Below are 23,742 nucleotides of genomic sequence, written 5' to 3' on the forward strand. Positions count from 1 at the left end.
TACTAGTTACGCACACGCTGGCTTTTCTCGAAGTTTACATCATGCTTATAATTCTGTTTTTTTTTTACTTTACCTTAAACTTTACATAACTAGCTCTATATACCGGCTGGAGAGCTGACCGAAATATTTGAGGAGGTTCGTGATACAAGCTAACCTTCCTGGATATGGTAAACAATATTATACCTACCTATTTAACCGGTTTGTGGTGGCTTGAGTAATAAATAATGTGCAGTTTTATGGCCTGAGTTTTTCAATATGCAAAATGGAGAATAACTAATTATTTTATTCAATTTTTTAGTTTTTTAATTAAAAAAATCTAAATCCGAGATACGAGAAGCAATTACTAAACGAAGCTGTTTTGTCACCTATCAAAAACAAGCAAAATGTCAATGTCATTGTCAATGTCACAAACGTTGAATTGAACGACGAACGTCATACAAAAATAGCATCAAGTCAAAGATGAAAGTTATTTTTAATATTTCTTTTTAAAAATTGTTTTATTTGAATAGTTCCTCTATTTACAATGAATAATATAACCTTGCACGCAGAAATCAACTTCCTAAAGGATCCCTCCAAATTGTGAATATCGTTACAAACAGAGTTTGCATAAATTATGATTTTATTAAAGCAAACAGTAAAATATTCTCGAATAGGAAGCAAGGTAATTTCGAGGTATGTTGGCCACCTAAAACTTGCTATCTGAGAGGAGCTCACACAGACACATTTGATTTTTGTTTATGTTATTGCTACATCAATTCAAGGTTTATTTCTTTGACTGTTTCCATCTTTTATTGCATAGTATAGTCGTATACAGCTTTCGACTCATATAGGAGCTTTATTTATGTTAGATGTAAAGTTAAAAATATCTGGTGATAGAAATAAAAATATACTTCCAGGACTACGGAGAGGTGGGGCTCTGTGAGTGAGAATGGTGCACCTCGAGATGACAGGAGTGCAACCGGGCTCTCACTCCCTCACTATAAATGATCTGCCGAATGAACTACTTATCTACATTTTCTCTATGATCGATTTTGAATCAGTCCTGGCCGTGGCTCAGGTGTGTGTGAGATGGCAGCAGCTCTGCCTGACGCCTTGCATTTGGGAGAACACACGCCTCATTGTATGCATGAAGAACTATGTGAGAGTAAGTGACAGCGTTGTGCCATTTGTAGCTAAATATTTAAAGAAAGTAAAACTACAGTATTTCAAGTTGTATTCTCAAGTCCGAGCTTCTCTAATAAGCTACTGTCCTAATCTAACTCATCTAGAAATAAGTATATCCCTGGTCGATAGTTGTATCTTTGACGACTTGGGCCACTGGCCCAACTTAAAATTCCTGAGCTTTCGCAACTCACTGATAGCACAAACTGCTGAAAACGCAAATGGAAATTTTGTGTATCACTTACCATTTGAGAAGCTGAAGTATTTGGAAACTCTCATTTTGTCCAACTTTGCGTTGACTCACAGCAGTTTGTACAGCATGCTACAATGTGTGAATCTAGTGAGCATCAATATGGAGAAAATGAAGAATATACCTGCTGACTTTCTGGAGTCCCTCCTCCTAACTAAACAGACTACTTTGAGAGCCTTGCACATTTACGGAGACATACTAAACGATGACATTATATCTTTGATATCGAAATGTAAGGCCCTGCAAGTTTTACATATTATGACATGCAAAACTCTGTTTGACTCTAGTCTGTTGCATTTATACAGGCTAAAAAGTTTGAGATCGTTGAAATTACGCCACGGTTATTTCTCAACGAATGCCTTATTGGCATACTTCTCAAAGAACTTATTCCAACATCTAACATACCTCAGTCTCTCTAGATGTCTCCACGTCACCATGCAAGTAGCTAAGGTCATCAAAACTAGTGCCCCTAACCTGAAGGAGTTATCCTTCTACTTGTGCCCATTTATAGTAGCCGGTGATTTCAAAAGGGCAGAATTAGAAAGAATGTATAATAAAATAGAGTTACTACTTGATTGAAATGGTTGTAAATTATGCCTATTCCACACTGAACAATTTGATAGGCAATCAAATTGTATGTAATTTGTGTGTGAGTAAATTAGTTGGTAGATCACCAACTGCTCTACACATGTGACGATTTGATTGGGAACTTGATCAAATTGCCAAATGAATTGTATCATGTCAAATAGGCTTAATACATAAAAGCAGCTTAGGTATCCGTCCACACTGAAACAATACAATAAAATATAAATTGTTACTTTTATAAAAGTTATAATTTTATACATTTTAGATGCAACTTACATTGATACATATATTAATAATTATGAGTTTAATATAATAGAAAGCAATCCAGAATACTATGTTTTTAAATTGTGTAAAAGAATGACCAGATAATATGGGTTCTAGGAAGTGCAATATTTTTGCATAATAATTATATTTTATACTAATGGTAACCTAAGGTACTAGATAAACTATGTTATAGTTTATTAATAAGTGCATGCTTGTGGTATAAAAATTTATATAAATGAAAATATTAAACCATGTTCCCATTCTACATTAAAAGAGAGTCCTTCTCAATTTATAAAAAATAAAATTGAAGTAAGTAATAAAAGGATTTATAATTTATTAATTTGGAAAGGGCATGGTGCCCAAAGCTGTCCCATAATTGGGGAAGCACCTACACTAAAGCATTGGTTGTTAAAACAGTGTGATTTAGACACTTTAGTAATCTAAATACTTATAGTATTACTTTTAAAACTATGTATATCTGTTAATAATTATTATTTATTTCACAGCAATGTTTAAAAGCTGACATGTATAATTCTAGTATCTAACATTAATTTGATATAATATTAGGTATATTTCCTTTAACAGTATGCATTTTGAAATCTACACAGTATGCTGTTAGGCTAGACACACGTGGGTGGACAGTCTGGTCAAGTCAAATAGCTGCCTTGATACATCATACAGCAATTTTCACATACAAAGTATGATAAATCATCATCTCGGTAATTTTACCGCCCATGTGTGTCTAGCCTAACAGTGTAGTGTGCGGATCAACCTAGCCCAACATATTTCATTTGAAACCAACATACTTTAATATTATTTACAAATGTAAAAGTGTGTTTTTCTGAATCGATTTTGACGACAGTTGGCTCAGTAATAAATTAAATAGGATTTATGAGATGGATGAGTCAACTACATCTCATAAAGAAGTTTAATAAGTTGAATATAATATGAGCATAATGATGCGCTATTGATACATTTTATATTTTGTACTAGAATTATACTAATATTTTGGCTTTAATATTGTTACTGTGATGTTTTGTAGTCAATTATTACTCATGTGCCTTAAAAAGGATAAAATATTATTTATTGGCTTCTAGAATCTAGATACCTACCTAAGTATATAAAAAATTGATACACTATGTTGGATAAAATTCAGTTTTAGATGATTAGGTACCAAATAAGAAGAATATTTTGCTATAAAATTAATAAGAGTCCTGAAGTATTAAGCTCGTCGCACACTGCTGCAGGCTGCTCCATAATTTTGCATCCCTTTAGTTATAGAAAATGAAATAGGCAATTTTGCTATGCGGCGCGGCTTGCACCAATGTGCGTGAGTCTTAACCTTTAAATATCAATATTGTAAAATGAAAAAGCATTGAATTGTAAATGTTAGGACTCATTTTAGGACGAACTTGTATTAAAAAAAAAATTTAAACCCACTCGAATTATTACGCTCAGTATGATAAATATAATTGCTTAGTGTTATTTATGCTAATTTTATTTAAATTAGTCCAAGACCTGGTGAAAAATTTTGGAGGGCCTTGACAAAAGTTGAGTTATAGGCACTTAACTAATTCTATTGCAAACAATCTGTAAACTGACAGATCTAAATCTAGTGCTATCCTGTTCCGCGGGGAGCGTTCAAAAGGGGATAATTCATTTAGTTCTGTCTTTTTTAAGGTTCCCTACCTCAAAACACTTTGTTGTCTGTCTGTCTGTATATAAAAGCCCCTAAATAAATAAAGAAAAAATATCCATAACATCATGAATATAATAAAGGTTGGCTAGCAAGTGTTTCTATATTTTGGTGAGGTAAATAGATACAGTATAATATAGCTTTTATCAAGTACCTCTCAATATTTCCCATCAGCTCTTCGAATATATGATGGCGGCCAAACATTGGTCCCGGAAAACTTAAGGTACCTACTTTGTATTCTATTCATTGTATGAGTTGACCTCAGAATTTTAATTTATTTTATTTGTATTCTCAAAAATTAATAATATTTTGGAATAGTTTGTAATTGTAATGGCGGACTCATACTTATAACACGCGAAGCTTTCCAATAAGTACCATAAACAAAACTCCCGAAACGACGTAGTGTCGAGTGTTAAAGTCGTCAGAATCAGTGTCAAGTCAAATGCAGTTGCAATGCAATAAAAAAACTCTCTTTTAATTTATTTATTCATTTATGAATACTACAGTATGCTTAGTATGAGATTTTACATCTCGCAAACGGTGGGATTCGAGTGTCGAAACATAATAACGTCAGAGTACAATGGACCTAATGGTCTTTTATTGATAGTAAAAATTTAATACTTACCACTGATTTGAACTTTTGAAAGTTTTCGCTTGGAGCGCTGGCTGGCTGGTATGGACGAACTTGAGCTCTAAAGTAAAAAAGTTATGGTCCATTTTACTTTACCGCAGAAGTGTTTCGACGCTCGCATTCTATCAACAACTATCATTTAATGTTAGACACTGAGTTAGCTAATCTGTAGGGCGATAGTCTAAACCCTGCATCAATCATTATTACAATCTCAATTGTTCTGATTGGTTGAATTTGTGCGATTCTTGTTGCAACAATGCATTGTGGCCAATAGTGAGCGAGCATTAACCAACCAGAAATGATTGCGATCGTGACATTGTAGCTGTCAAACAACCGCGGTAGGGCCACAGTATTAGCTAACTCAGTGTCTAACATTAAATGATAGTTAACCACCGAGCTCATTTGACATTCTATTTTTAATCCATTGAAGGTCTATGAAAAATTATTTTAAGTTTAGACAATGACGCAGCAATGTTGAACCATCCAATGTCAAATAAGCTTGGTGGCTATCCTTCAGTGTTAAACACTGAGTTAGCGAATCACCCCGCAGCGCACTTTATAAGTGTGCTTTGGTCTTATCGTGAATCGATTAATTTCACTTGACAAGTTGTAAATTAATTTAGTGTCTAATTATAAAGGTGTGTGTATAAAAAGTATTTTATTGTTCTATTGTTTGTGTTGTTATTTTACCATACACACATTAAACTGTAATTATTTGAATTATATGTATCTCTTTTTTATTTTTCCATTTTTTATTGCTAAAATACCTATTGAAAGGATTTAAAAATAATGCTACCTAGATTCGTTTACTAGTAATTTACTTTTAGTATTATTATTACTAATCACACGATATACCTACCTACCTAAATGAAGTACCTACATCAATACGATAGGTAGGTACCTTCACTAAGTAGGGACAATAATATTTGATTTTTAATACATTTTTTAAGTTATTCAGTAATATTAGGAGGTTGGTTACTTACCATAATCAATATCCAAGCAAATAAATAATGACCTAAATCACACTAACCTCGATATATTAATCTACTGACATCATTAATAAAATTATTACAGTGCCAAATCAGCTAAAGTCCTATTGTCAGCAAATGTCTACTTTTTGCTTAGGTGTAGGTATATACAGTACCGACCAGTGGGTAACTAGGTACCTACCGATAGTACCGAACATCTCATTTGTATAAATAAGTTAATAAATAAAAACTCTTTACTACACACAAATAACATACATAGAGTACGCGGCCGAAAGTAATGTACATCGACCTTTAGAAGGTGATAGCAAATTTATAGAGCGCTGTCCCTGCCGTTGAGACCGACAAAACGTCGTATAGGTATGAGTGACAGAGACAATGCTCTACAGAACCGAAATCCGCCACGTACTATACTTACAACATACAAAATCATTTCGGAATATTTACAGGTTAAGGTGTAACTGCAAAGGCGGCTTTATCAGTTAGTGATGTCTTCCGGAGAGATATTAGTTGTCTGCTTGATGAACCCATCGCCGGCTCCCGGCTCACCTCTCAGAGTGAGAAGGGTTTGGCCAGTCTACCACGCTGGCCAAGTACGGATGTGCAGACTTCACACACCTTTGAGAACATTATGGAGAACTCTCAGGCATGCCGGTTTCTTCATGATCGAAGTTTTCCTTCACCGTCAAAGCAAGTGATATTTTAATTACTTATAAAAACGCACATAACTCTGAAAAGTTATAAGTGCGTGCCCAGAATCGAACCCCCGACCTCCGATTAGCGGACGTCCTACCCACTAGGCTATCACAGCTTTTTAGTAGTAATATTAGTGCAGTTGCGGGCATCTTCTATATACTATATCCACGGAAAGATCAGTATAGCGCTCTCTCTAATACATAATCCCATACAAATGATACTAGGCAAAAATCTCAGTAGGTGCTAACCTTTTTGTGGCACCAACCAATCACAAACATGTTTTCTAATTGAATTTCGAAGCAAGATACAGCCTCGATAGCTCAACGGTTAAAAGAGCGTACTGAAATCCGAAAAGTTGTCGGTTCAAACCCCACCCGTTGTACTATTGTCGTACTACGCCTAGCACAAGCTTTACGCTTAGTTGGAGGGAAAAGGGGAATTTGGCTAATATTCTTTGAAAAAAATTCGGTGGTGTCTCGAAATGATTAGTTGTAAGAAAATAAAAGTCAATTTTAAAAAGACCAGTTTACTGATTGATAACAATAGAAGATGAATGATAGAGTCTACAAAAGAGGTTCAATATTGATCTCGACAGCAGAACAGGGGTTGCTGAGGTCGAAGGCCGCCAGCGCGTCCGGGTGGACGACTCCCACCTTGCCTATCGCCTGCCCGCGGAGCACCACCTCAGCGCATCGCCCGGGGAAGTAACCGGGATCTGGAAATGAAATAATCTTTATAAGTTTTAACATATCTAACGCTTTTCTGTTCGTTCGTTTGCAAACTTACTTGGTGTCCTGCATGAGCGACGAATACTACGCGACGCGACGCAACACGACGACGCGACGTAACGTCTCGCCGCAGACTGCAATATAGGCCGCAAGCACGGTATGCCGTTGAGTTGATCGCGTTTGTCACGTTCGCAGCGTCGCGTCGCGTAGTATTCGTCGCTCACGCAGGGCACCGCATCACTATAAAGACTAGGCATCTTCTAGGTAAACGCGTTCCATCTTAGACCACATCTAACTCGTCACTTTCCATCAGGTGTGGTCAAGCGTGTGCCTACAATGAATAATTAAAAAAACAAGTAGGTTTGCCACCTGCCACTTCTTGATTTAAGGGTATTCAGCATCGAAAATATTATGGTTTTTAGATTTTTAAGACAAAACAGCAGTGTTTTATGAAGATTTATTTTTAAAATTTTGCTCCGGCTGAATTTTTAAAAAATACGGGACATTTATTTACCCCGTACGTATTTTGCTTTCGCAGTTACAGGTTTCTGTATTATCAAAGCCGGAAAAACGGGGTAACCCGTAAAATATGAGGCATCTGGCAATGTTACGAAAAAGACAATAGACTAGAATAAACGAGGCTCAATAACTCAATAGATAAAAGAGTGGACTGAAATTCGAAAGATCAAACCCACCCGTTGCACTATTGTTTTTTTTAAAAAAGAATATTAGCTATGTTAAATGACTAATATTCCCCTTTCCTATCCAACTAAGCGTCAGGCTTGTGCTAGAAGTAGGTACGCCAATAGTGCAACGGGCGGGGTTTGAACCGTCGACCTTTCGGTTTTCAGTCCACTCCTTTACCGGTTGAGCTATTGTAACTACCCCTTCCAGGTTAGCCTGCTTCCATCTTTCAAATGGTAAATGATGGAACCTGCTGGTAAATGATGATTGCATCATCATTTACCAGCAGGTGAGATTGCACTCAAGGGCTAACTTGTATCTGAATAAAAACAATTGTACAGTACTCATAGCACAAGCTTTACGCTTAGTTGGAGGGGAAAGGGGAATATAAGTCATAATAAACATAGCTAATATTCTTTATATTAAAAAAAGACAAAGTCAGTAGTATATAAAAAGTCCTCACCATCGCACTGCCTCAAGTAGTAGGGATATCTGCTTGTCCCAGGACTGTCTCAGCAGCGCCATTACGCAGTCTAAACTAGAATTCCGTGAACAAACTGGAAGCCCGCTGCCTCGCCTCATCCATACTAATATTATAAATGCGATAGTGTGTCTGTCTGTCCGTCTGTCTGTCTATCTGTCTGTCTGTCTGCTAGCTTTTCACGGCCCAACCGTTTAACCGATTTTGATGAAATTTGGTACAGAGTTAGCTTATATCCCGGGGAAGGACATAGGCTACTTTTTATCCCGGAAAATTTAAGAGTTAATCTTTAAAAAAAATTAAATCCACGCGGATGAAGTCGCGGGCATCATCCAGTACTTCAATAAATTGACATCAGTACTCTTATTATAAATGCGAAAGTGTGTTTGTTTGTTGGTTTGTCCTTCAATCACGTCGCAACGGATTGACGTGATTTTTTGCATGGGTATAGATGAAGACCTGGAGAGTGACATAGGCTACTTTTTATCCCGGAAAATCAAAGAGTTCCCACGGAATTTTTAAAAAACCCAATTCTACAGCAGGCAACAGCTAGTCTTTCATAAATAGTACGTAAAAATTCCTCACCATCGCACTGCCTCAAGTAGTATCCAGTCTGCTTGTCCCAGGGATGTCTCAGCAGCGCCATCACGCGGTCTAGCAATCCGTGCACATATTGGAAGCCGGCTGCCTTGCCGCAGTATATCGCACACAGTCTACGCTCGTTGCGTGCTCCGGTCTCTGGAATACATTTTTAAACTTTTTATTCAAACTAGCTTATGCTCGCAACTTCGTTCGCGTGAACTACACACATTTCCAACCCCTATTTCACCCCCTTAGGAGTTGAATTTTTTCTTTCTTAGCGGATTCCTACGTCATAACAGCTACCTGCATGCCATATTTCAGCCCAATCCGTCCAGTAGTTTGAGCTGTGCGTTGATAGATCAGTCAGTCAGTCAGTCAGTCACCTTTTCCTTTTATATATTTAGATAATCTTTTACCAAGTGCTTTCGCATCGTCATCGCACGGCATTCCGGCAGAGAGAGAGAGAAAGAAAGAGAGAGGCATCTATTAAATTTTAGGCTGCAGTGCTGTGCGAGCTGTATTAAACTTTATTGCGTTATAAGAGTCACTACTACACTACTTTTTATCCCGGAAAATCAAAGAGTTCGCGCGGGATTTTTAAGGGGACTCAGTTCAGTGTTTTCTTCATACAAACGTAGGAGGGAAATTACAACAATATTCGATATTGTACGCACAAAACTAAGAATTATATCGATTTATCTTGTCATTATCTAGGTTTATTGATATATAAAACATTGAAAAAAATATTGATTTAAAAGTTACGAGGCTCAAAAGATTCCTATTTTAACACTAAATTAATGACAACTTTGGGTGTAAATAAATAAGATTAGGGATATGAAAATTCTAAAACAATTTATCATTAGACGTAGTTTATTTATTCATTAGTTGAAATAACTTTACTTTGCAAACATAAATTCAGCAGTTTTTTCTCAAAAATACTTTTCCTAAACCCTTTTCGCGCGCTTGATTTCAGTGAAAATCATCGTGCCTCTCAACTTTCTCATACAATGTCAAGTGAAAAGCAAACATGTTACCCACGTGCGCTGCCAATTTTGGTCGAGCGTCCTGCGTCACCTTAAAAACCTAAATCCACGCGGACGAAGTCGCGGGCATCATCTAGTTACTCATAAGGGGACGCCCATATATTTCATTTTATTCCACCCCCTCCCCTTGACTCGACCCTTCCCCCCCCCCCCCCCTTAACATCTCACTTAATTTATGGACGCCCCTAACTAGTTCTCACCTGCTTTATCATCCTTGAGCACGACATCGCTAATTTCAAACAGTTTCAATGGCAACGGCATCTTCTTGTTAGCGGCGAGGGTCTTGAGCAGACCAGGTAGCAGCAGGGTCCGCACCACCTGGAACTCTAGGGTCTTGGGGTTGGAGATGTGTACCGCTGGAACAGCCTCGATTTTCACACCGAGTTTGGATGCGATGTCTTCACGGGAACACTGGGAATTCATTTATATTTGGAATTAAATTTCTCGGCATTAAATAAAAAAATTATAATTTGTAGCTAGCATGAATTAAAACTCAATGCTAGAGCATCTCAGTCATACAAATGTAAGAACTGTAGATTGTTAAAACATGTCGAATGTGTGTCTGTCTGTCAGTTACCCTTTCATTTCAGGGCATAACCATACACTTTTTGTCAAATAACAATGTTACTGAGTAACTTAATAATCAATCTATTTATATAGATTCAAAATTGATTATTTATTATATTCGGCCGTAAGACGAGTAGTCGGGTTTTAGTTTCGAACGTTATCTTGTTTATCTAAATATATAAGACTAGCTGACCCGCCCCGGCTTCGCTCAGGTTTAATTTAGATAATCGAGGTGGGGGTTGAATTTCCAAAAATCCTGAAACACGCATTTCATCACTTGTGAAGTTGTGACCGAAAACCTAAATACCAAATTTCATGCAAATAACTTGAAAAATGACGGACTTTTATACAAACTTTGATCCCCTATTTAACCCCCTTGGTAGCAGAATTTTCAAAAATTGTGAAATACGTATATATTTTAACCGAGTGCTTAAAAACTAAGGCGGTTAAAATATGGGTTTGAAATTTGTGTAGTACACGCAGACGAATTTGCGGGCATAAGCTAGTTTTATATAAATATCCATTAGTTGACAACCAAAGAATAACTCACAAGGGTGAAGGTAAGAGCTTCGGTGAACCCTGCGTGCGCACACTCTTGCCTCAGCTGTTCTGTGACCTTGTTGAGAGGAACCTGCCCGCCAGTCGTCGCCACCTCGCACGGGCGCCGCTCTATGCGATTGTATCTGGGAATTGCATTTTATTTTATTCGTAGATAGAGTAATAAAGGTAGATGCAGGAACGTTTGCTTTCACATTCGCACTAAAAAGAGAGCAAGATAAATTTACTAATGTGATAAACAGAGACGCAGCTAACCTATTTTTTGTCCCTTCTCGTATAACTGGTTTTTTCAAGAATACATACAAGAAGTTGCAAAACAAACTTTGAGAATTCGTGACGTACCTAATTGTATTTCTCATTAGTTATTTACTTGTTTTCACATAAAAAACGTTTAATACAAATATTGTTGATCGGTTGATACAAATATTGACTACTAAACAATGGTAATAATTGTCGTGTTATTCATCGTTACGTCGTGCTATCGCTATCTCATACGCGGTTACACAGTACTTACATCTACCTATTATTCTATCTAAGATTTTATTACATTACAGTGCGACAAGGCAAGACAGGGGCGAAAATCGGAACTAACGTTGCCGTCAAGTGTCCCCTTTGTTCTTGTTTGAATTTTCTAAGCATTTGTTCTCCAACAGCGCCCCCCTGTCAATGTCATTCAAGTGCCAAGAGAGTCTTGTCGCACTGTACAAATGTGCTTCAAGACCAAAGTCTTCGAACAGTGCGTGATGATTGACGACATATGGATCTGAGACATGTAGTTCATCATGAGTAGTTTCTAACAATGGGCAGAGTGAACTAGAATGAGGGAACTCTCGGTTTGATACTGAATCGACGATAGGTCAAATATTAGCCTATAGTGAAGTAAAGTCAAAGTAAAATAGGGCTACTTGCGTCAATTGTACTAACATTTGACGCCTGCCAGTGACGTCGATGCCTAGACTTTTTGTTAGAAGTTCCCTAACTGTCGTGAACTGTGCTATGGGCCTCATAAGAAAGCTTACGAGTCACTCAGCGGGCGATGGAGAGAGCTTATGCTTGGAGTTTCTCTACATGATCAAATCCGTAGGTGAACCAGAGTAACCAACATTAGCTCAACTCATCAGCTGCAGTCGAACATGCTGACCACTGGACTAATGGACTAAGAGCCAGCGCGACCCAGACCTTCATTATTTTATAAAAGCTTTTTCTGCGTATTGTCTCCAACACTGGGAGCAACGTTTGTTTTGATGTTTGTTTGCTCCCTATAACAAGATTTTTATCACATTAGAAACGTACAAAACGAAGCGTAGAATACGGAAAAATAACACGTTCTCTTGCATTGGGGGATAATCTTAGGGACTGAAAAACTAACTCACCCATACGCGATGGCGATGTCTTCGTACAGGTCGCAGGCGTGTATGACGTCATGGCGAGTAGGCGGCACGCGCACGCGTAGTGTGGAGTCCTCGTGTGTTGTCGTCAGACACATGCGAGATAGCAATGCAGCTAAGTTATTGCCATTTTCCCTGTAACAAACATAACATATTAAGAACATGTTTGGAAAAGTCGGAAATTTTGATGGTATTTTTGTATGAAAATCTCAATACACTACTTATTTTCTTCATTAGTAACATGCACCCATGCGAATTACGAAGAATACGTATACGTTAGTTTTCGCTAGTTTGCACATAAAAAGTTGTGAGTAAAATTAGAAGGAGACGCAAAACCATGTCTATTGGTATTTCAATAGGGTATACAACCAAATCAACACCATTTTCTTTTATCTAACATACCTGATACCAATATAGTTGTTAGCCTTATCAACGTTGATTAGTTCGTCGCGGTACCGTAGCTGTGGGTACAGCTCGTACGTGCCGTCCGGACCAAACACCTTGCATTGCTGCACTTCATACTTGCTGGAGCAGTACTCGGAGAACATGCATACTATTGTGTCTAGCACTATTATTGCCTGAAAAAAATTAAGTCTTCTAAATAATTTTTAAATAGATGCTGGCACCGATTCTAAGCACAACCTAATTTTAGAGTATTCGCACCCTCTTCTTACTATTGTAATATGAAAAGGACAGAAGCAGTTTGACATTTCTAAATTTAATTTTTAGATGGTAAAACCCGTGATTTTAGCACGCACTCGCGAACCTACTGTTTAAATTTGTATTGTGCACTAAAATTTAGAGTCTTTAAATGTGAAAGTCATGTTCCGTTCCTTTTTTAGCATTAGTAAAAAGAAAAGGATGCTGATACTCTAAATTTAGGTTAGAGAGAGACTAGAGAATCGCGGCCATTGGGGCCGATTCTCTTGTACACAATCTCTAAACTAAACTAAATTAACAGGTCTAAATCTAGTGCTATCCTTTTCCGCAAGTAACATTATGAAAGGAATAGCAATAGATTTAGACGTGCCATTTTAGTTTAGTTTAGAGATTGTGTACAAGAGAATTAGCCATACTGGCACTGATTCCGTTGTCTTTCTCTAAACTAAATTTAGAGTATCTGCATCCTTTTCTTTTTAACAATGCTAAAAAGGGACAGAACATGAACTTTATATTTAAAGACTTAAACAGTAGGCTCGCGACTGTGCGCTAAAATCACGGGTTTTACCATCTAAAAATTAAATTTTAAACTGTGAAACTGCGTCTGTCCTTTTCATATTACATTAGTAAGAAGAGCATGCGAATACTCTAAAATTAGGTTGTGCGCAGAATTAGCCCCACTGACCGGATTCGAGTCTTGCGTCTCTCTGGATATTTTTCTGCACAATGAATAAAACATTTTGAAATTACCTTAGTAAGATCTGTAGCTGTACACTCAATGAACACATTCTTGGTGTCCAAAGTGATTTTGGAATGATCGCCATTAATGATCGGTGGCATGGAAATTACTACGCCATTCTTATCCTTGATCACGGGGTACACTGGGCTGTCTCTGATGATCCCTAGGTATTGTTTCAACTGGGCGTGAGTCTAAAAATATCAGGTCAGTTAGACATCTTCTAACCTTTGTTAAGTGTTAATATAAGTTGATTTGTATAGGGGGGCGACATAATCGCAATGCGATAAAGCCCCGGCAAAAATAAAGATTAAAAAAAACCTATGTCAAACACAAGGAATAATCATTAGAAAATGTGGGTACTTCTGTTGTAAATAATCTTTAAACTAAAGTGCTATTCTTTTCTGCACGGACAAATATGAAAGGGAGCTTATATTAAGAGCTGTTATTTTAGTTTAGTTTAGAGCTTGTGTACAACAGAATTAACCACATATCTAATTCTTCTGATATGCAAGCTTCAAAACAATATATAGTAAAAAATAATATAGGCATTCGTTTATGGTGACAATCAAAACCCAAGGTTGGAATAGGTACTATCAAAAATGTTAGAAAAGGAAAAAAATTAGGGAAAAGGAAGCAAAATATTTTTAAAAAATCTGACTGACTGACTGATCTATCAGGGCACATCTGAAACTACAGATAGCTATTATGACGTAGACATCCGATAAGTAAGAATTTAGATAATTTAACCCTCTAGGGGCGTAAAATAGGGGTTTAAAATTTGTGTAGTCCACGCGGACGAAGTCGCCAGTATAAGCTAGTTCTATGATATTATTTAACTTACAGAATATAGTTCCATGAGTTCAGGAGCTGTCATTTCCTTAGATTGGTTAAGAGCTCTGAATTTAATCTCACTGGGTGGCAAGGCGTCATATACAAAGGGTCCATGAATGGTGTCTAAGTCGTGAGTACCAATGGCTACCAGGCTTCTTTTTCTGCAGATGTTCTGGTGCAATTTGTCCTGGAATATGAATTGTAGGTGTTGATAGCCTTTTTTTCCGCTGGTGAAAAAGCAATTACGTATCCAGCTCAAGAGTGGGTATGTGGGACTCACTGGCAATTCTTACAGCCTTCAGCATACCGATTATCCAGCAGTACCGTCCGCCTCAGTTATAAGTCGTCTCAGGATCCCGGATATTGGATGCGACTGAGACGTTCTGATGCCTAGTGGTTAAGACATTGTGGGGTCTGGGGCTCGATCCTGGGCACGCACCTCTTTTCGGAGTTATGTGCTTTTTAATCAATTAAATATTACTTGCATTAATGGTGAAGGTAAACACCGCGCCGTGAGGCAACAACACACATGCCTGAGAGTTTTCCATAGTGTTCTCAAAGGTGTGTGAGTTCGCCAAATCCACACTTGGCTAGCATGGTAGATTATGGCCAAATCCTTCTCATGAGAGGAGACCTGTGCTGAGTACTAAGCTGGTTGATCATGATGATGATTTTAAGTTATTTAGAACAAGATGATGCTCGGGGTACTTTTTCACATGGACTCAGTTCGCGCACGCGTCGCAGTTGAGACTGCGCACCGCTGCCCGCGGTGAGTCCCTATGAAAAAGAACCCCAGATGGGTTCGAAACTAGTCTGGCTAACGTCGACTAAACACGTGACTAAAGCCGGGTGTGAGACATGTATAATGGAAATCACTCACGATAGTTTAAAAGCTAAAATTATTATTATAGTGTATCATTGTAATGCAACATAATATTTTGGGATTTACCTGTAAGTCAATGAAACTGTTATAGCTCTCCTTGGTAAAAGAGACTCCTTTAAGTATGGCCGCCACAGCATATGGTCTTATTTGAGCAGTAGCAGGGGTTAAATGTAGAGAATAGATGTCTTCATATTTTGCGAGTCTATATGCAGGTGGTTCTTTTCTGAAAAATTATCAGTGTAGCTGTTTTATACTGCAGAATAGAATATTGTAAGGAGGGTAATAGAATAAATCCATATTAAATAATAGGTGCGAGTTTTCAGCTCTATGTAAATTTTTATTCTTAGCATATTTTGACGACCTCCCTTGCACAGTGGAAACTTCGGAATTTATATTTTCTAAAATTGTCTCTGGTCTGGTCTTGTGGGAGGCTTTAGTCTTGGCTAGTTACCACCCTACTGGCAAAGTTAGCTCGCTTCCATCCTCTACATCATCTCTAGCATAATCACTTAATATAAGGTGAGATTGCAGTCAAGGGTTAACTTGTATCAGAGTAAAAAATAAATAAAGTGTAATCCACTTACTTGCCCTGGAAAACTAGAATGCCATTGACCAGCCCCTCTAAGCATAGCAGGTCATATCTGTTAGCAGGGATATCTATTCTATATAATATCTCTTCAGAGACTCCTGTTCCAGCCTGGTCCCCCTGTTCCTTGATCAGCATCTGCTTTTCTGTGGTCTGAAAAAGTATAACATAAGTACATCAGATTTTAAGACGACTTTGTTAAGGTCATACTTAAGACTAACCTCTATTATGCTGATGTATATTATCTGCTACTGTACACCTACACGCTAATACAAAATGCATCCATTTAGGGAAACACATAACTCCTAAGCTAAGACTGGCGGGAAGTGTCTGGATGAGGAAGGCTGAGGACCAGGTGTGGTGGCACTCTTTAGGGAAGGCCTATGTCTAACAGTGGACGTCCACAGGCTGATAATGATGATGAGAGTTGTTAGATGTGATTCAGGGACCTAAAGACTTGCACCACCCTTGAAAAGAAAATAAGGAGTGATTGGCAAACTTCACACACCTTTGAAGACATTATGCACAACTCTCACATATGCAGGTTTCTCATGTTTTTTCATCACCATTAGAACAAGTGATATTTAGTTGCTAGAAACACACATCATTTTGAAAAGTTAGAGGTGTGGGCTCTAGATTGAACTACTCAATGAACCATACAAAGTTGCTTGCAACATGTTTGATATGAACATGCTAAGGGAGCTGTGAGTCTAGGTCTAATCGTAACCTTTTATTGTACACTTCATTTAGCAGTCACTCATATTTGCCTTACATTTCCTACAATTCAGCTGAGTAGCATTATTGATCTATTCATTTAGTTATAATGATAGTTTTCTTTTTAAATATAATGTGAAACAGTAGTTGATTGATATATGTGCAATTAGAACTTACTCAATGTATGTACTTACAACTTCATCCAACTCCAGCCCAAATTCAAAACATAGATCTTGAAATTCTTCATCAGCTAAAATCAAAGGTTATATCACATCACCATGCAGAAATCAATATCTGTAATCGGTAAATGATACACTATTGCAAGTAAGTAAGTATTTATTTGTTTTAGATTTTCTTACTGTATATTTTTCCTAGAGCAGCAAAGAGAGCGTCACGTTTCACTGATATTGTCGGCATTCTTGCTTAACGAAAAATAAATAAATAAGGTCAATAATCACTATGTACCCTTAATTAAATATTGTTTTGATTAAAAATAAAAATTATATTTATTTGATTATGTATAAAAATATATAACTTTATTCCATTCTACAAATTCAAAATTCACAATTTCACATCTAGTTCATTCATTCATTCATCCAAGTCTTTATCACAGACCAATAGCATATAGGATAGTCTTTATTAAATACAAAGAGTATAATATAATCACTACGTTTATTAAATATCATAAATATCGTGACCGGTGACAAGGTGGTGACAAGTAACTGTTTCCGTATGTAAAAAGTACTCTGTACTCTGTAACTGCAAGAGTGCAAGCAGGGCCTTAACAGATAGAACTAATGTTGGTTAGTATAAAAAATCTCCATCATTTTAGTTTGTGCAATTAGAACTAGATGGCGTTTTATCAAAAATAAATTACGGTGCGACAAGGCTATCTTGGCGCGTGGCGAAATCGGAACTAACAGTGCCGTCAAGTGTCCCCTTTGTTCTTGTTTGAATATTCTAAGCCTTTGTTCTCCAATAGCGCCCCCCTGTCAATGTCAATCAAGTGGCAAGAGAGCCTTGTCGCACTGTAGTCTGGTATCTCTACGACTTCCCATAAAGCAAATTAAGAAAAAGAAGAAGATCTCTACGACTCAAAAGTTTTATTTACGACTAGGTGCTACTAGCCACAGGACACTATTACTCCTATGCTACTAGCTGAAGCCCGCGACTTCATCCGCGTGGAATTAGGTTTTTATAAACACTGAGGGAATTCTTTGATTTTCCGGGATAAAAAGTTGCATATTTCACTCTCTAGGTATATATCTATACCCATAGACTATATGTATACCCATGCAAAAAATCACGTCAATCCGTTGCACGTTGCGACTTGATTGGAGGACAAACCAACAAACAAACACACTTTCGCATTTATAATAAGGGTACTATAGCAACCTTGTATAGTAACCTTGACATCCATGTTTGTGCCACATTTTTGTTTACGCAGTGTTACTGCATCCGTGATCCATCCATTCAAGTGTACTGCTGGGATATTCACTTATAAATTCATGCTAAATTCAACATAACCGAATACCTATAGAGAATGCAGTACAAAAATCATGTGTGAAGAAAAAAAGAAAATTTAGTTTTAAATAATAAATTACGGGTTTTGTTTTATTACCTCAACTTTTAGTACTGAAAGTACTTCTTTCAATGTATAAAATAATAAATAATGCGGCCGAACTAAGAATAAGACTGAATTTCTGCCATATTGCGAAGTGTACCTAAGCGGGATTATAATTTTTGATTCGTATTTTCTTTGAAGTCACTACCTATAAAAATAATATATGAATCAAACCTGCACACGTGTTATACCTGTTATACATATAGCTATATAGTTGACCTTAAAAAACTAGTATCCAAGGCCGGAAAAAATTAAAAATAAATTACATATAATAGATACTGCAATTAGAAACAGATGGCGCCACTACGAAAGATTAGCTGACGTCTCTATACCAGTATATATAATGTACTCTGTGAGTGCAAGTGCCTGCAAGTGACAAATGATAAGATAGGTAATCTTTGTCTTGACATATTTTGGCCAGGGTGACCAGATTTAAATTGACGATCCTGCTACAAAAAAAAACTGAAGAAAAATCATTCGAACAAATTAACTCATATTATTCAATAGGGAAATATAAAATAAATATGTTGACGAATTAATTGTTAAAACCACGGAAACAATACATAGGTATATTCCACTCATTCCAAATCCATGATAAAATAATATTCATAAAAATTTAACTTCTTCCCTTAGCCATGACTATCCAGTCCAACCTTTTTAGGGTTCCGTAGTAAACAAGGAACCCTTATAGTTTCGCCATGTCCGTCCGTCTGTCTGTCTGTCTGTCTGTCCGTCCGTCCGTCCTCGGTTAATCTCAGAGACTATTAGTGCTAGAAATCTGTAATTTGGCATGGGTATAAACATTAATCACGCCGACAAAATGGTAAAAAATGGTAGCTCCCCTACATGTAGTGGGGATGAATTTTTTTTCTCGTCTATCCCATAGTGTGGGGTATCGTTGAATAGGTCTTTTAAAAATACTGTGGGTGGGGGGATTTCTAGATTCGTTTGTAAAATATGATGTTTTAAAGTGCTAATTTTTATTATAGTCAAGTGTCCCCCCCTCTCTATCAGCCAAATGGTAGTATACAGGAACGTGAAAAAATTCACAGCAGTACCTAGTATATATAATCAATTTTAAAGGAAAACTATCAGGGCTATGTAAAGTTCACAGGTTAAGGAGCTATATCTGTTTTTCGAGGATTGTGACTACGGAACCCTACACTGCGCGTGGCCCGCCACGCACTTGACCGGTTTTTTCGTGTTTGTCTGGACTTTGGTTGAGATATGATCGATATGATCTAATAAAGTGGAATGATATGAAACTAATTTTATGCTTTAGAAAATTCCCTGGTCACCCTGATTTTGGCATTTGAATTTAACATTGATGATTAGGTACTTACTGACGTAAGTATAGATAAAAAAATTAAGCTGGTTGCACACAGGTATGCCAAAGAGGAACATACATAACATCTATTGCTTTTATTTTAATTGGCAACATTTCTTAAAAACCTATGGCCCTACCGCGGTTGTTTGACAGCTACAATGTCACGATCGCAATCATCTCTGATTGGTTAATGCTCGCTCACTATTGGCCACAATGCATTGTTGCAACAAGAATCGCACAAATTCAGCCAATCAGAACAATTGACATTGTAATAATGATTGATGCAGGTTTTAGACAATCGCCCTACTGTTGTTCTGTTTCCAGGTTTTATTAGGTTTCCGGTTCCATCTAAGTTTTTGGTTTTATCACAGAATAATAAAAAGATAAATACAGGCAGCTGAGGCAGCTTAATATTATTGAGGTTTTGGTAAGGTTTTAGTCAGCTCCAAAATGTTTTCTGTCAGCAAATATATCTAGTGAATTGCGATTTGTGACCACTGAAACGGACAATATTATCACGGTGAAAATGGTGTGCCATTCAAAATTACAGTTATTTTTGGGGAATAAATATTATGACTAGGTACCAAAAAATACTTCGACACCCTAAGCTTTCTTAGCATAAAAACAAAACTGAACATCAAAAAAAGCGAAACGTTTCCCAAATCATGTTTTATCTATACAATCCAAAAAGTATTCAAAGACCAGCTCCGCGATTGCGGGAGATTGACAGCTACAATGTCACAATCGCAATCACCTCTGATTGGTTGACGCTCGCTCACTATTGGCTACAATGCATTGTTGCAACAAGAGTCGCACAAATTCAGCCAATCAGAACAATTGAGATTGTAATAATGATTGATGCAGGTTTTAGACAATCGCCCTGCGGTGGCTCTACCGCGGTTGTTTGACAGCTACAATGTCACGATCGCAATCATCTCTGATTGGTTAATGCTCGCTCACTATTGGCCACAATGCATTGTTGCAACAAGAATCGCACAAATTCAGCCGATCAGAACAATTGAGATTGTAATAATGATTGATGCAGGTTTTAGACAATCGCCCTACAGGTCTATCTCTCCTCGATAGAGAGTCGGTGCATTCTATGTGCGGCAGCAGGGTGGATCTGTAGTCAATCTCTCGTTCGCCATGCCCGCAGTTGGCGGAAGAGTCACAGAGAGAGAGGAAAATGTTGAGACTTTCTCAGACCACAGATAATATATCCTCTTTTGGATTTCCAACACTTCGATATTGGCAGGGCTTCCTAGGGGTCCAAATAACTTTCCGTGGTGGTGCGTTAGCCAACTGGATCATTGCCCGTGGGGATAATCTCGAGGCGGCGCGCGGCTCACCTTGCCGAAGTTGGCACGTCCATGGTGGTCCATGATGGTCCATCCTGATCCTGTATCAGGATGCTGGGCCTGAAGGTCTCAATCTTCAAAACTGAGGCGCTCCTTATTCCATGGCTCATGCAAAGGTCCACCCCGGGGTGCACAAATTACCGTCCAGGGTACAGTCGTGGAGCTTAAGGCCTTCATGAAATACTTGGGCCTTACCATGGACCGACGCTGGAACTTCAGAGTTCATTTTAGGCAGCTTGGTCCTAGGTTATTAACGTCTCCGCAGCCCTCGGTAGACGGCAGTCAAATATTGGAGGACCTGGGTCTACCTGCAGACATCTGTATGCAGTACGCGGGAATCGTGAGGAGTGTGGCACTGTTGACCGCAGAGAATAATAGCTGTGCGCAACATCCGGGGGTAGTGGTCACAAAAATATAAACTTTTATGTCCTCGACTGTACATACCTCGTGGTTTCATGAGATAAACTATTGCGTTACAGTAGCTGCAGGTTACAAGCAATAAACTAACATATCTACCTACATTAGAACTCTATTGGTTATTATCAGGCCAGAGTTCATACAAAAATGGCCATGGTCCTTTGTCAGCAAATAAAGTCATATTGGACAGCCCTAAAATTGGTCCGTTGTATAGTGCGTGACAGGCTGACAGGTCATGGTGGCAATCGGGGTATGAGGCGGGGGGATTCCCCGTACACCTATCATCACCCCCGCTATGCCGCACGGGGTTAGTGCAGTGGCTGTAGGGGTGTGCGGGGCGTCCCATCCCCGATTGCCATCTTAACCTGTCGCGTACTATACGTGAGACCCAATCCAGCCCCCGCCGACTGCAAAATTCAAGAAGGCCTCCCAGGTCAGTGAGGGCTCCAGGGAGTGTTGCTAGGGAGTTAATGTAGGTTTCTTGTTGGGCAAATACACCGTTGCATTTGAAAAGTACGTGTTCCGGTGTCTCATCAGTCATCACTCTCCATGCATGCTCTGCATAGAGAGCTGTTGGTAATACCTAGCAATTAGCATAAAGAGTTGTTTGTTTACGAACAGTGTCTTGGCTGTTCTGTCCTAAGTTTCTTTAGTTATAGTAACTAACTAGGTGGTTTCTTATAAAGGTGTTGGTTGGAGCTAGGTACAGCCCGCTTGTCTACAATTTGTAGTGATTGACCTTAATTCGGCATGTGTATTCACACTTACTCACAGTATTTCCTTGACCAGGTGCTGAACAGTATTGGAACGATTGGTTCTGGTCCCACTATCAGGGTTGAGGTGCGCCCGTGCCGAAGTGGCACGGACGCGCAGAGATTGGAAAATAATCCTTGCAATAATTAGGTAAACATAAAAAAAAAGGTTTTTTAAATGTGATTTTCTAAAAACCCTCACTAATTCTACCCGTCTCAGAGACACTAGGAGATTTTCGAGATTTTATGCATGAATACTGAGTATCCTAGGCTTTTTTACCTGACAATGACAATAATTGAGAAATGTCTAATGGCAACATTAATCGGTCACGTGATTAGTCTGTGAGTTTTGCAAACGGTGAGTGGAGTGCCTTGTCATCAGTCCTTTCAGTTTTTGGATGATTTTCTTAGGAATTCCTAGTCAAAGTGAGTAATTTACAAAAGGAAATAGTTAATGTACTGCATTTTAACAAATATGGTGTTTGGCCGTGACTATGTGATGTGCTTCTATATGATGAAATTGTACCTTGTTCCGTGACTAGTGGTAGTTGTGATATGACGCCATTTTCTTCGTGAATGCCAATTATCGAAGTTCTTCAATATTTTCTTTGTTTCTTCAGCGCAACAATACAATAAATTGTAAATAATTCAATTTTTAATCATCACACGTATGTTTCTTGTAGCTAGCTTTATAGAAGCACGTTTAAGCGCATCATCACACTTTCATTAGTACAGTGCTTTGCAGTTTGCACGTATTTCATTAACGACACCACCTTCTTGATTCTTGTAGGCGTATTATGCATATTAGTCTGATTTCCTACTATAAACATGCGTGGAAAATAGCTTACATGCGTTGCTGTGATCTTGTAGGTCGTAATTTTGACAATTTTTCTAGAATTTCAATTACTTAGCTAATTTTATGTGCTCTAATATGTTGCTTTACTAGTGACGTTATAAAAAATCTACTTCGTTAACCAACGCAGAGTGAGTCAGCTACACTTATTATTCTCTTATCTTGTAGTTCCCAAAGTTCTAAGGTTTCATCTTTGAGGAATATGTGTACATATCAATAAACTTGTAATTTGTTGAATCTTCATTGTGTGTAACAAAACAATGACAGACCAAACTGGTATTTAAGGTTATAAATGGATTTTATTTGGTTTTGTCTCCTGTCTTTGTAACAAATCATTTGTGCAACTGTGTAATTTGTTAGTTTAACTTTAGGACAGTCTGATGAAATAAGGCTTGTTTAAATCTTATTTAGTTTGCATTTTATGTTAATTTAGCTGAAATGTTGAATGCTTGACATTATTTCTAGTAAGTTTTTATTATTTTTGAAACTACGGATGTAAACCTTAGACTCAAGCAAGTATTGTAAAGTTCTTAATACAGGCATTCTTTAAAATATAAAGAATGAACAACATGAAGTACAAGAGGTCAACTAGAGATTTTCTCGCTCTTAGTTTGGCAGAGCATGTTTGAAAACCTCGTAAACTTAACAGATAATTATCACTTTTACTTCACTTCCATTTACCTACTTGTAAATTGAAC

The 23,742-nt window shown here is 37.8% G+C and overlaps 2 protein-coding genes across 4 annotated transcripts; one reads left to right on the plus strand and one right to left on the minus strand.

Moving 5' to 3' along the window:
- The first annotated feature begins 428 nt into the window (after positions 1–428).
- Positions 429–5,327, plus strand: LOC117985728 (F-box/LRR-repeat protein 7-like). Of its 2 annotated transcripts, none has more exons than XM_034972498.2 (2): positions 429–672; positions 897–5,327. In XM_034972498.2, exon 2 carries the CDS (start codon positions 929–931, stop codon positions 1,988–1,990), a length of 1,062 nt encoding a protein of 353 aa, XP_034828389.1. In that variant the 5' UTR covers positions 429–672; positions 897–928; the 3' UTR covers positions 1,991–5,327. The 2 variants fall into 2 exon arrangements, with proteins under 2 accessions (XP_034828389.1, XP_034828390.1); XM_034972499.2 differs by having other exon boundaries at positions 429–661.
- Positions 5,328–6,785: 1,458 nt separating this feature from the next.
- On the minus strand, positions 6,786–22,902 carry beta-PheRS (phenylalanine--tRNA ligase beta subunit). Of its 2 annotated transcripts, none has more exons than XM_069501397.1 (12): positions 22,718–22,902; positions 16,908–16,963; positions 15,998–16,152; positions 15,480–15,636; positions 14,541–14,717; positions 13,711–13,890; positions 12,703–12,878; positions 12,286–12,435; positions 10,905–11,037; positions 9,988–10,198; positions 8,748–8,900; positions 6,786–6,984 (listed from the first exon to the last, which is right to left on the minus strand). In XM_069501397.1, the coding sequence occupies exons 3-12, from the start codon at positions 16,135–16,137 to the stop codon at positions 6,833–6,835; spliced, it is 1,629 nt and encodes a 542-aa protein (XP_069357498.1). In that variant the 5' UTR covers positions 16,138–16,152; positions 16,908–16,963; positions 22,718–22,902; the 3' UTR covers positions 6,786–6,832. The 2 variants fall into 2 exon arrangements, with proteins under 2 accessions (XP_069357498.1, XP_034828388.1); XM_034972497.2 differs by lacking the exon at positions 22,718–22,902 and adding an exon at positions 17,073–17,322.
- Between the last annotated feature and the right edge of the window lie 840 nt (positions 22,903–23,742).

The sequence above is a fragment of the Maniola hyperantus genome, chromosome 10 (assembly GCF_902806685.2).
Source record: "Maniola hyperantus chromosome 10, iAphHyp1.2, whole genome shotgun sequence".
Taxonomy (NCBI): Eukaryota; Metazoa; Arthropoda; class Insecta; order Lepidoptera; family Nymphalidae; genus Maniola; species Maniola hyperantus.

Bases quoted from the DNA above. Each gene is read 5' to 3' on its own strand.
- LOC117985728 (XM_034972498.2), top strand. From the start codon at position 929: ATGGTGCACCTCGAGATGACAGGAGTGCAACCGGGCTCTCACTCCCTC.
- beta-PheRS (XM_034972497.2), bottom strand. From the start codon at position 17,130: ATGCCGACAATATCAGTGAAACGTGACGCTCTCTTTGCTGCTCTAGGA. The intron at 11,038-12,285 runs GTGAGTTAGTTT...TGCAATTCCCAG, and splicing joins GACATCGCCATCGCGTATGG to ATACAATCGCATAGAGCGGC. The intron at 6,985-8,747 runs GTGAGGAATTTT...TTTCATTTCCAG, and splicing joins CTACTTGAGGCAGTGCGATG to ATCCCGGTTACTTCCCCGGG.